The sequence below is a fragment of the Podarcis gaigeae genome (genome assembly GCF_964106915.1).
Source record: "Podarcis gaigeae genome assembly, chromosome: 9".
Classification (NCBI taxonomy): Eukaryota; Metazoa; Chordata; class Lepidosauria; order Squamata; family Lacertidae; genus Podarcis; species Podarcis gaigeae.
In genome coordinates this window covers 51,960,791-51,974,634 of record NC_139685.1, presented here as the reverse complement: position 1 = coordinate 51,974,634, position 13,844 = coordinate 51,960,791, and the positions used below count along the sequence as shown (strand labels likewise).

At 42.8% G+C, this 13,844-nt stretch overlaps 1 protein-coding gene across 12 annotated transcripts in view; it reads right to left on the bottom strand.

The window, feature by feature from the left end:
- Nucleotides 1–13,844, bottom strand: part of PDE5A (phosphodiesterase 5A) — a 119,202-nt gene that overhangs the window by 44,507 nt on the left and 60,851 nt on the right. For all 12 annotated transcript variants that reach the window (XM_083756462.1, XM_083756455.1, XM_083756456.1 and 9 more), the window contains one exon: nt 11,717–11,806. In XM_083756462.1, coding sequence (XP_083612588.1) covers nt 11,717–11,806 — 90 coding nt within the window. The remainder of the gene's footprint in view (nt 1–11,716; nt 11,807–13,844) is intronic.

Below are 13,844 nucleotides of genomic sequence, written 5' to 3'. Positions count from 1 at the left end.
CCAAGGCAAGCAAATCACCGGCTCTCACCAACATCTACTGCAACCATGGCTTTCGTAAATAGTCCTGCTTTTAGGCAGCTCGGCAATCCCCCAGGAGGATGACGTCGCATACTAAGTTCTTTCTTGGTGGAGGTCTGCACGCTAATGGAATCAATTCTTCTCAACAAGTTCAACGTGTAAGTGGCTGTCTCAACAACTCCACCAAAAATATGCTTGCCTTTCGCCCCCGGTTCTGTGTCTCTAAGCAGTTTCGCAAGAAGCTGAAATCCAACTAGTGGCTGCACCTGCTGCATTTCTGCCTGACTTGGTGCAGAAGATAAATCAAGAGGGATAGTGAAACAGTCTTAGTCATGGTCCTTGGTTCATTCTTCTCCTGCCCTTATCTACACCACCTCAGAGCAGTGTTTTAGGATGAAATCCTATACAGTGGTACCTCGGGTTACATATGCTTCAGGTTACAGACTCCGCTAACCCAGAAATAGTGCTTCAGGTTAAGAACTTTGCTTCAGGATGAGGACAGAAATTGTGCTCCGGCAGCATGGCAGCAGCAGGAGGCCCCATTAGCTAAAGTGGTGCTTCAGGTTAAGAACATTTTCAGGTTAAGTACAGACCTCTGGAACGAATTAAGTACTTAACCTGAGGTACCACTGTACCCACTTTCTGGGGAATAAGCCCTATTGAACTCTATGTGAATACATGTACAGGATTGAGCTATAAGTGCCTCACAGGAATCCTATGAGGTAAGTTAGGCTGAGAGACAGCATATTGGCTGTCCACCAGTAAGGAGAGATTTGCATCTGTTTTTTTCCAGGTCCAAACCTAATAGCCCAGGCTCTTTGCCACATTAATTGTCCCTGCCCGCGCCACAAATGCTACAGCATGCTTTAAGGAGGGTTGTTTATTGAACTCTTCAATGCATGCTATTTTGTCTATTATTGTCCAGTCACCACCGGCCCTTGTGTAAGGATTCCAGAGCGAAGAGATTTCAGTATTAAGCACACAGCTCACACTGAGAATGTGAGTAAACTCTCTAAGCTTCCCAATATGCTCTGACACCAGTCCACAGGTGCACAGCTGACATGCAGGTGTTGGCTCACAACACTGGCCTTTTTATTTTTATTAGCTTTGAACCACAGAAAGCTGAATCCATTTCAATGGTATCGCAGGCGCTGAAGAATCCAAAAGGAGAACACTTTCGCCCTGTGTAAACAGCTTCCTGCCATGAAAGGGAAGCTTGTGGTTCTTAAAGAGCTGTGAGGAAACAGTAAAAAAAGGACTGTGTTAATATAGCCTAAAAAGACCATTCAGCTGCTCCTTATTAGCCCTGCAGGTTTCTCTTTTACTATGGAAAGCATGTGAACCATATGCGGGCTCCTTTATTCTTTGGATCCAGCTGCAGGACCCTAGACTTGTTATATGTGGGATTGTGAAAAATGGAAAGAAACAGGCACATGCTGAGGACTCTCTTGGGTGATAACCTTCAGCATTATTTTAGTTTAAAGGAATGTTAACATCCTTGATTGGCTGGACCACGAAAGGAAATTATTTTCTATAGCCAGCTAGAACAGATCCTGAACTCATTTGAACTGGTGCAACTCCAAGTAAATGCCAAGTATTTGCCTTGCACTAATAAGCCTGGTCCATGATAAACACTGTGCACACACTGGGCATTTAAATAACATTTACAGCACATCCTGTCCATGGCTCCAAAGAAGCTTGGGAACTGTAGTTTACCAGTAACAGCTGCACTTCCCAACACCCTTTGCATGCTACAGTTCCCTGAATTCTTGGGTGGGTGGGGGGAAACTTGCTTTAAATGTCTGATATGTATTCAGCCTCTAGTTTCCTAAAGATAGGCAATTAATAAATGACACATGCAACTCGAGAGAATTTCTTCAAGCCTACAGGGGTGAGCGGGGCAGGCCGAGGTTTACACAATTAACAAACACAGTGTATGTATTTCAACAAAGTCCTGGGCTCTCCGTGTTAGAATAGGAGTTTAGAAATAGCTGAAATATACATAGAACTTTGAAACTGTAAACAGATTTAAGCTTCTTTGCACACAGAAATAGACATGAGTTCTGCAGACCAGATCCAGACTCTGATGTCTTCGCCTCAGCAGCTTGGTACATAATTCCACCAAATGGTGATTCTCTGGCCGGCCGGTCATTCTTGGAGAAATGTGGGGATAGGGAAACCTATTCATGCAAATTCAGCTTAATCTAAGCAATGACTAACGGATATACAGTGGTACCTCGGGTTAAGTACTTAATTCATTCCGGAGGTCTGTTCTTAACCTGAAAATGTTCTTAACCTGAAGACCACTTTAGCTAATGGGGCCTCCTGCTGCCACTGCGCCGCAGGAGCACGATTTCTGTTCTCATCCTGAAGCAAAGTTCTTAACCCGAGGTACTATTTCTGGGTTAGCGGAGTCTGTAACCTGAAGCGTATGTAACCTGAAGCATATGTAACCCGAGGTACCACTGTACAGGACGAAAGCCAATCCAGCAACCCATTTTGAATGTTGAGCAAGTGATACAGTCTGCGCCATTCTCAGAGATTCATATGGGGAAATGAAGTTCTGTTGAGTATCCACCGGACTCACATCTGAAACTTTGGAATAACAATGCCCCATAGAATTATGTGACTTGGAGGAGGAAGAAAAAGTTTGTTAAAGGGAGTTATGTTCTCATGTTCCCTTTGGGGGAGAAAAAAATACCCAATAATTTTTATTTTTTTAAAAAAGGGAAATAATAATGGCAAGCCCATCACAATATGGGTTGGTCTAACTTTACACATTTTAGGCAGAAATCCCACCTTGGTTAGAAGAAAAAGAAGAAGAAGAAGAAGAAGAAGAAGAAGAAGAAGAAGAAGAAGAAGAAGAAGAAGAAGAAGAAGATTTGATATCCCACTTTATCACTACCCAAAGGAGTCTCAAAGCGGCTCACAATCTCCTTTCCCTTCCTCCCCCACAACAAATACTCTGTGAGGTGAGTGGGGTTGAGAGACTTCAGAGAAGTGTGACTAGCCCAAGGTCACCCAGCAGCTGCATGCGGAGGAGTGGGGAAGCGAACCCGGTTCACCAGATTACGAGTCCACTGCTCTTAACCACTATACCACACTGGTTGAATTGCACACTGTATCACATACTCATGGGGAAGACTTAAAGTCAAAGCTGTAACGCCTGTGATTTGGCAGCCTTAATTGTATTTTACCCTCATTTCCCCCCTGTTGCTGCTCTCTCTAAGCATGTCTTTTCATTGCCAATACAACTGCAGTTCCCTTCTGCTAACACTTTGCCGCTGTCTGTTGTGCGGACAGTGTTGTTATACAGTTTAGCCACTAGGTGACACTGGACTTGGTTGAACCTGGGTACAGCCAGGACTTTCCCGTTTTGCTCTTGTTGGAATGAGACAGTAAACTTATTGCCGTAGTTTCCTGACTGGGGCGTCCTGCACACCAGGAGAGGCCAACATAGTGGTTTCCAGATGTTGCTGGACTCCAGTCAGCCTCCAACAGCATGGCCAATGGTCAGGCATGGAGGCAGCTGTTGGCCAACCATGTGGAGGGCACAACGTTGGCTACCCTTGCTAGAAGCCTCCCATGACAGCTAGTTGTCTTTCTAATCTTCCGGAGCACAATGTTTATCGCTGCTCCATTTCGGATGTTTCATTTGTGTGAAAAGGAAAAGCTTCTACGATCATATCAACTGCCGTGGAATTTAATGCGCGCTATTGTTTATGATTCTTTTGGCCTAAAATAGACATGCTGACTTTTAGCCTTAAAAACGACTTTGCCCTTCCTGGTTCCCTGCAGGCTTTTCTCCCTAGGCCACAGGCATTTCTGTAGCATCGCTAGCTGCGTTCAGCGTTTTATTTTATCTGGATGCTTCTCGTTGCATTCTTGTACATTCAGATCTTAGATTTAATTCTCTGAAAGCTACTTCAAACCCCAAAGGGAGAATGTGCCGTTGTTTTTTTCCATTGTTATTCTTAAGCTAAACACTTTTTTTAAAGCTTCCTGTGACGATTATAAGATTCAGTAAAGACAACACTAAAGAAAAATTATCCACTAAACCAAAGAATGCACAGAGGGTCCGGAAATATATATTTGTCTCTTTTAGAGCAAAGGGGCCCTGTTCACATTCAGCTGCGGATTGCATTATAATTATTTTAGATGTGGATTGCATGATATATTTATTTATTTAGGCATACTCCGGCTGTTTTTACCCCTATGGAGATGAACTTCCTTCTCAGCCAGAAAACTAAACAATTGATACCAGTTAGCCGTTCTACCTATGCTGGCCTTTAAAACTGGTGGCTCCCTTTATCATTAGACCACTCCAGTAAACCACTACATTTTCAAGCCGTTCGTGGGGTTCTTTTCCCATTTGTCCTACAGAATGTGGCAAACACGTAAATCTATGTTTTGTTCAGTAAGCTGTTCCTGCTCTTTGCCCAAATCAAGGATACTCAGTCACACCCAATCATTCCCTCAGCCCATTCCCCCCCCCTTCCACTAAACATATTTCCTACTTCTCCCCCTCAAACCATCCAACCCCACTTGGGCATCCCTTGTTCAGCTGCTCCTTTCCACAGCCACACCACACATATAAAGTGTTCTTATGCAGCTTTAACAGCCATGGCTGCCCCCCAAAGAATCCTGGGAACTGCACTTTCTTAAGGATGCTGAGAGTTGTTGGGAGACTGCTCAGAGAGCTACAATACCCAACACCCCTAACAAACTCCATTTCCCAGGATTCTTTGGAAGAAGGTTCTTACTGTTACCTGTATAGGTAAAGGTAGAGGGACCCCTGACCATTAGGTCCAGTCGTGGCTGACTCTGGGGTTGCAGCGCTCATCTCACTCTATAGGCCGAGGGAGCCATGTGGCCAGAATGACTAAGCCGCTTCTAGCGAACCAGAGCAGCACATGGAAACGCCGTTTACTTTCCCACCGGAGCGGTACCTATTTATCTACTTGCACTTTGACGTGCTTTCGAACTGCTAGATTGGCAGGAGCAGGGACCGAGCAACGGGAGCTCACCCCATCGCAGGGACTCGAACCGCTAACCTGATCGGCAAGTCCTAGGCTCTGTGGTTTAACCCACAGCGCCACCCGCATCCCTTAAAGTGGTATAGGAACACTTTAAAAGTATGGAATGGATGTGACCTCATAGTCACAGCCTAGGCTCTTCTCTGATGTTCTTGCCCTCTAAATCATCTGTCTGCACCCTCCCTCAACACCTTCTCACTAGACTTCCACAGCCTTGATTTCTTCTACTCACATTCCTGACCCCTTGCATCATGAACGGGGAACATGTGCCCTCTAGATGTTGTGGGACTCCCAGAACCATCACCCCTGACAAGTGCCCAGACTAGCTAAGGCTGATGGTTGTTGAAGTCCAACAACCTCTGGAAGCCACAGGTTCACCATCCCTACATGATGAATCTATTCAGAGGGGGAGGAACCTTGTTATTACATCTGTTCCAACAGAATTGCCGCTTTTTTCCTTCTTGCCTGCTGCAAACACTTTAGGAATATTGAAACAACCTGGCGTTATGTTTGTCAGGAAGTTTTCTGGATAAATTAGGAATCCCGCCCAATACTATTGGTTCAGAAGACACTGTCAAATTCAAGAAGGGTCATCATGTTCCTGCTGAAGGATGGTGATCCCCTCCCTATTTCTCCCAATCATTTCCCTTTAATGAAAACATCCCCCCCCACTCCACAGATCTGAACTTTTCAGTTTAAATTTCTCCCTGAGCAGCTCTTTTTCTTCTGTGATTTAAAGTAGGCTCAGCTCTAAAACTGCTTTCTTCTGCTCTAAAACTGCAGGTATTCTTTCCATTCAAAGTCTGTGAGATAGACTTCCCAGAAATGTGCTCTGAAAAGAAGGGCTGAGGGCATGCACACTAAACATTTAAAGCACATGTATGCACAGGACTCCCTGCAAAGAATCCTACAACTATAGTTTGTTAAGGGTGCTGGGAATTGTGGCTGTGAGGGGGAAACTACAGTTCCCATGGTGCTTTGGGGGCAGCCATGTGCTTCAAATTTATGGTGTGTACTCAACCCAAATCATCTTCTTGACTTCACTGGCCCCAACATCTAATGGGCATCTCTGAGGCTTCCTGCAGCTTCTTGTCTTAGCTTTCCTCCTGCAAGAATAAATATATACACACACACAAAAAGCCACAAAACAATGTCATTTCTCATGCCTTCCCCTTTCATGGAAAGAAGGATGCGAGTCTATTTCTAAGTATATAGTTTCTGGTGATTCTCAAACTAAAATATAAGTATAAAAATAGATGCACTACCATCACATTTTCCACGTGCCCACTTTCTTGTATTATAAATGCACGTTACTTTTCTATTAGTTGCATGCAGGCTCCTGCTGTTCCTTGAGGCTGTGCTTTTACTTTGGGGGCTATCATAGATTTTTAGCATTCAGAGAGTAATCTTTGATCACTGCGATGCAGTCTACATGGGGCTGCCTTTGAAGATGGTCCGGAAGGTCCAGTTAGTCTGCAGTGGGGCTACAAAACTGCTGACAAGGACCAGGAGGTGGGATCACATCACAGTTGTTTTGAAACAGCTGCATTGCATCTCTGTTTGATTCTGAGCTCAGTTCAAAGCTCTTGAGCTGAACTTTAAAGCCCCACATGGTATTCCTTGGACCATCTTCTCCCTTATCAAGACTCCTCCTGTGTGCTGAGATCTATATTTGGGGTTCTTCATTGGGTGACCCCCCCCCATCAGAAGCAGGGTGATTAGCAACCCAGGAGAACCTTTTAGGTACCGTTGCCCAACCTATGGACTGTCCCCTCCAGGGAGGTTCGCCATCATTTCCATACTAGACAAAAACTTTCTTTATTTTATCAGGCTTTTAAAGTTTTTAAACCTTGATTGGAATACTTATCCTGTGCTGTTTTTGTAATTCTTTTGTAAGTTGCTCTATGAATGCTGACTGCCCTCAGAAGGACAGCGATGGAGATAATAAGAACAATAAAAACTAGCAAAACAGGGTGCTAATGACTAGCAAAAGTGAGTCCATTTGGTGCATTCATTGTTACTATGATTAGCTGCGTTTGTAGGACTATCACAAGAACACCTCAAAAATTCTTGTCACCGAATAAAGTGAGGCACAACAAAAATAACTCCTCCATCTTTCCCAATGTGCATATTACGGGCATGTTACTCAACCCCATGCTCTGCTTGTGGCAATCAAGAGGAGAGTACACCATGAGACAAGGTCACATTCACACCATACATTAAAAAAACTATGATGCCACTTTAAACAGCCGTAGCTTCCCCCGAATTAATTATGGGAGCTATAATTTGTTAAGGTTGATGAGAGTAGCTAGGAGATCCTTTTTCCACTATGAGAACTACAGTTCTCAAAGTGACTTAACAATCAACCCCTCTTCACAGAGAACTCTAAGAAGTGTAGTTTTGTGAGGGGAATAGGGGTGTCCTAACACACTTAAACTACAGCACCCATAATTCTTTGGGGGAAGCCGTGGCTTCACAGTGCATAGCATCGCAGTGTTTTGAATTTATGATGTGAATGTGGCCCAAGTCACACCCTTGCTTTCAGTTTGGTTTTCAAAATGGAGGGCTGTGAGCTGCTCCTGCCTTTCTGCCTGCCCAAAGTGTTCATCGACATCCACACACAGGGCATGGGGCACATTCTGCCCAGAACATGCACAGATGGCTGAGCCAATGAAATGTCACTTGTGGGAGTGATGTGCCACGGCTGACACGTGCCTGAGGCCCGGCTTCAGTAGCTTTGCAGAAAGCAAAGCCGGCTTGTTATGGGTGAACATTCAGAGCCAAAGCAGCTTCTTTTATCTGTTAGATAGATCTTCATGATAATGGCTGTGTCTGTTTTCTGGGCGTTTTCTTTGGAACGAGGAGCCAGTGTGTTTTTATGTTGTTAATGGCTTTCAAAAAGTAGGAAAAGCAGCTAAAAGCAGATGGCAATTTAGGGTCTGATTCCATGGATCAAGCCTCATTCCAGAAATGTGTCAGTAAAGCATTATGGCGAGAGTGATGAAAACCTTCTGCTAAGAGAGTTTAAAAGGAAAGAAAAGGTTGTGGTGGGGTGGGAAGAGAAACCAGCTTTCCCCAAGAAAGATTCCAAAACTCTGTCCCTCCAGTTCAAAATGACTAGAAGTGAGTGTAGCACTTCGCCCCTCCCTTTCCCTCTCATTTCAACCTCTGCCAATTTGTTCATCTATCACTTTGTTTTATGCTTGCAAGTAATGGGAAGGGGATGCTTTGCTTCAGCTGGGGCCATGCTTTCGTTTACGAGGGTAAACCTATCCAAAGTCATTGTATTTCATTTCGGGAGCTACCAATGGCAAGCTGAATACTTCTTTAAACAAGTCTGTTAGCCCTGCAGTGTCTTGACCTAAGAACACGGCATTTCGTTTCTTCGTTGATCAAAGATGGCTGACATAAAAGATACTCTCTGCTGGAAATATTTGCCCCCAAATATGTGGGGGGATTTAAACTGTGTAGATGACATCCTTGAGGGGGCAGGGCCTGACATTGTGTCCCAGCTTCTCCTCATGTGTTTGCTTACACATAAGGAAGCTGGATCATGAACAGGGAATTATATCCACAAAAGCATGTATAGGATTGTGTTGTTAACAATCTTTGTGACTTTCTAGTGGTGTACCTATTAACTATTTTTCTGAATGTTCATGATATAAAGGAAATGAAGTAGAGATGTGGGGAAATTTGATTTTATTTGTATTTTAATGAGAAACTACCTAATTCAAACTTCTCCGTCCAATATGTGAATCAAAACACAGCTATCTTTCAGAATGTGTACAGAAATGCATATAAATACACATGCTAGTGAAAATAACATATAAAATGCATTATATTCTGGGGGATTGACAGATTTGCCCACCCATAAACTGAAGTCAGGGTTAGGTCATGAGGCAGCCAGGTTTGCATATGAGAATAAATTACTGAGGATGATGAAAAAGATTTCTGCAAACTCAAATCTTGTCTGAAAGAAAAGATATGCATATTCAGATGAAAAAGCAACAAACCTCTCATCCCAGCGGATGGCCGAAATGATCAAGGAGATGAAGCTAATGTTTAAATTAGCCGCAGCTCAAAGAATAACAAGTTTAAAGTAAAATGACGTTTGGGATTAACATGAGTTAATATAACACGAGAAACTGTAAGTATATTTTGGAAAAAGCTGAAATGCTGCTGGGAAACAAGAACTGAAAAAACTCAGGTCCAAAAATTAGCCTTTGAACCAAAAGTTATGTGACAAGAGAAACTCCATACAGTCAAAATAAGCCCTGGGACACTCTAACAAAAGACCAGCTTGAGGCCAGTTTACTGTCATATGTATTCTCTAAACATAAAGCAACATAAAGCATTGTGTGAAGGGCAGAGCAAGCAAAGGCTCCACAAAAATCTGTAGCAGCAAGCAGCGCTGCAGCAAAACATTGCAGCGAAGAGTTCTCCCGTTCAGTGTTCCAGCCGTGACTCCTTCAAGGATGGGCCCATTTCCTTCCAGGGTCATCCTAGATCTTATTTTACAGATGACAACCCTCTTTTTAAAAGGCTTTGGAGCCCAAGTCCATTGTAAAGGGAAAGAACCAGAGGAGGGGGAGAACAAGGGCCTTAAAATTGCCAGCTGAGCAGGAAGACTAGTCACCTGGCCACCGTCTTCTGGCTTATGGTGAGATGCATTGCATTTCTATTTCAATTACAGTGGTACCTCGGGTTACATATGCTTCAGGTTACATACGCTTCAGGTTACACACTCCGCTAACCCAGAAATAGTGCTTTAGGTTAAGAACTTTGCTTCAGGATGAGAAAAGAAATCGTGCTCCGGCGGCAGCAGGAGGCCCCATTGGCTAAAGTGGTACCTCAGGTTAAGAACAGTTTCAGGTTAAGAACAGACCTCCAGAACGAATTAAGTTCTTAACCCGAGGTACCACTGTATAGTTGTTGTCGTTTAGTCATGTCCGACTCTTTGTGACCCCATGGACCAGAGCACACCAGACACTTGTCTTCCACTGCCTCCTGCAGTATGGTCAAACTCATGCTGGTAGCTTCGAGAACACTATCCAACCATCTTGTCCTCTGTCGTCCCCTTCTCCTTGTGCCCTCCATCTTTCCCAACATCAGGGTCTTTTCCAGGGAGTCTTCTCTTCTCATGAGGTGGCCAAAGTATTGGAGTCTCAGCTTCACGATCTGTCCTTCCAGTGAGCACTCAGGGCTGATTTCCTTAAGAATGGATAGGTTTGATCTTCTTGCAGTCCATGGGACTCTCAAGAGTCTCCTCCAGCACCATAATTCAAAAGCATCAATTCTTTGGCAACCACTGTAAATTCTAAAATTTCACCTACCCATTCAAATTATCAGATGCACATATTAGGCAAATATATCTCGTCTTTTGCACATCCTATCCTTCTTGGTTTTCTGTTTCTTTTGACCCCGTCCCCACCCCCACACAAAAGTCAGCATTCCAAGCTCACCAAGTACATGAGGTACTCCTTGAGCAGTGTTGAGTCTCCCCACCTGCCCAAGTAGCAGACTTTTTCTATTCTGTAATCCCCAGGTTTTCTCAAGGACGCTGATGCATCTTCCCTGTTCATCTTGACTTCACAGGAATAGGAGAATCGCTTAACTATTTGTTTATATGATTATTACTTGGCGGGCACCAGCTAATCTTTATCTGAGGCTGGAACCAATTTCAGCAAGACTGGATTACGAGTCCAAAGGCAGGGCTTTCATAATGTTTTAACCTTGGGAGGGGGTACACTACTTTCACAATATTTTTATACCACCTTTCAATGAACATTTCCCATGTCATGCTTAGGGCTTGTCCACACTTCCACTTGTCCCACTGCTTTCCCCTAGGAAAACCTGTTCTTTATTGCTAAAATGGAGCAAACACCAACCAGATTTTTTGCGGATTGCTGTTTGCTCCAATTCAATGGTAGAGAGTGGGTTTTCCTGGGAAAAGTGAGTGCATTTTCCTTAGGAAACATGAGACAAGCATAAAATCTCTTAGAGCTGTGCCTTCTAGGTCTGGAGGAAGTGTAGATGAGCCCTTAGATTTGACATCATAATAAATGGGAATTTTAAAAATAATATAGCCCTGATGGGCAAACACTGAAAGCAAGACATCCTTTTTTTAATTCTGCAGTTTCTCTTTTTCACAAATTTTCTTTTAAAAAATAAATAAATTCTGTCCCATTTTTTCCTTCCTTTGTTTTCCATGCTTTAGAGTGTAAGCCTGATTTTATGTAGTAGGCTCATTGTATTTTAGACCTTTCTAGTAATACATTTTCTACATACACAGTATTTCCTCATAATGCAGATTCAGTTCAGCAAGGGTGAAAAATAAAAGTTACAAGAAAATAGGAGTTTTATATTTGCAAGAAGAAAATGCAACTTCGCCGACTTTGCCAAAAATGGCTAATGTTACTTGTTAAATGGCAACACGGGGGAGGGGAGGAAACTGGCTGTCTACCAATTCTGCATAGTTAACAGAGCAGGTCCAAACTGAACTCTGTGGAATCACATGCAGACAGACTTTAAATAATAAAAAGGCAAAATCAAGAACAAACCATGTTGTGCTTTGGGACAGAGCCTGAAAGCTGAAAATGGTTCAACGAATTAGTGGAGCTGGAAATGTTACAACCAAGGAAGAGCCAGATGCGTGACCTTACCTCTTCTCTATGGTTCTTTATTGGCATACAGAGGATGCTCTGCGTCCTGTAGCCCGTGAGTTGGTCCACTTCTGCATTAAATCGGGGATCCTGTCAAAAGAAGAAAATAGATAAGGATGTACACATTTTTTCAGAAACCATACCTATTTCCTAAGTTTATATGCCAATAGGATACTTGGGAATTCTAAGAAACCAAAAAATAATAATGCAAGTTTGTAATAGGTGGTTAAATTTCAGTGCAGTTTTGAAAGGTCCTGTCTACCATCTTGATTCAAAATGGCATCCAATTGTATTGAAACACAGATGAAAACCTGCTCCTTGATCCCAGAAATCATCATACAAAGTTTGGTGAAGATATCTTAAGAGGTGTCCAGATGCATAGTGAGCAGAGAGACAACACTGCAAAATATGTACCTCAGGTTACGAACTTAATTTGTTCTGGAGGTCCGTTCTTAACCTGAAACTGTTTTTAACCTGAAGCACCACTTTAGCTAATGGGGCCTCCCGCTGTCGCCGTGCCACACAATTACTGTTCTCATCCTGAAGCAGAGTTCTTAACCCGAGGTACTATTTCTGGGTTAGTGTAGTCTGTAACCTGAAGCGCCTGCAACCTGAAGGGTCTGTAACCCGAGGTACCACTGTAATAGGTTCTGTTTCACTGTTCCTCTTGTAAGCAGTGTTCAATTATTTACTTATTAACGAATTACTAAAGCACATGAACATTGCAGGGCAAAGCTTTCCCAAGGCAGCACACAATCACTTTAAAACAATGGCCTGGTTTGCATGTAACACTAAGCCAAACCATAGCTAAGTGTGAACATGCAAGTGTGCAGGCACTTATAAATAAAATCACAGCTACTTTGCTCTTCTGTGGTCCTGCTGCTGCCATACTACCTGGAGCTATGTCATGGTTTGGCTGTGTATTATGTCTAAACCCGGGCTCATGCTTTGTTTCACTCCAAATGAGCTGCAAGCTATAGTCATGGTTTGGGTTTTGTCTTACTGCTCACTTTTTGTCTGGGGACAATATAAAATAAACAATAATATAATCTTTAAAAAGAAAAACTCTGTTAACTTAAAATAGGGGGAATAAGGCAATATAAAAAAATTAAGCAGTATAAATCCCATTTTTCTTATAACAGAGAAGTCCTGATGAAATAAAAAGATACTGGGGGATCATTTAGAAACAGTAAAGAAAGGAGTCTGGTGAACATCTCAGGGTAGCGAATTCCACAAGTTTGGAGTCACTACCAAAAAAGATCCTGTCCCCCACTCATTCCTGACATTTCCATCCCATAAAATAATGACTGAAGCACTGTGTGGATCATCACCATTTGCAGATAAAGAACCCAAATGTCACAAAGAGTTTTAGCAAGCTTACAAAAATTTGTAGTATCTCCTCCACTCCCACCCTCAGATTGAATATATTCCATAACATGCTGTTTGCCCAAAGCACAACCATTTTTTATTATTTTTTTTATTTCTCTCCCTGGAGAAAGTGAGAAAACTGAGGGAAGTGCAATTATGGCTAAATTAGCCATAGTGATGAAAAAGACTAAGCTCTTCCATTTCAGGAAAGAATGTTAAAAGTTTAGTTTTGCCATTCTTACTCAGACTATACTCAGTTCCATACATACATCAGACCATAGACATATGTGTAAAGTTCACGTTACCAGATGTTACTAGAATTGCTCAAGTTTAAAGCCCCAAAAATTGTATAGCAAATTACATTATTTCCATTTCTAGGGCACACTAAATGTTTATGTCAGATATCAATGTCAAAACATATCCAGAATCAAAATATCATGCCTGACAGCTATAGAATGGTAATATCCACAGGTCCACGGATCTCCTCCCTACAACCCAGCCCCAAAAAATTATAATTCCAGTTACAAATGCAAACCAGAGTTGACTAATCAGGACAACACAAATAAAATATACCAAGAACTGTCGGGCCTAACTTAATTCCAGTGACTAGTTGCCTGTCCGTTCTAGCAAATCCCCAGCTCCACAATTGTGGGGACAGACACTAAGAACCCCTGAATCCATGATGCATGGAAAATGGCAACAGCTCAGAGCATCCACTATGCATGCAGAAAGTCCCAGATTCAGTCTCCAGTGGCATCTC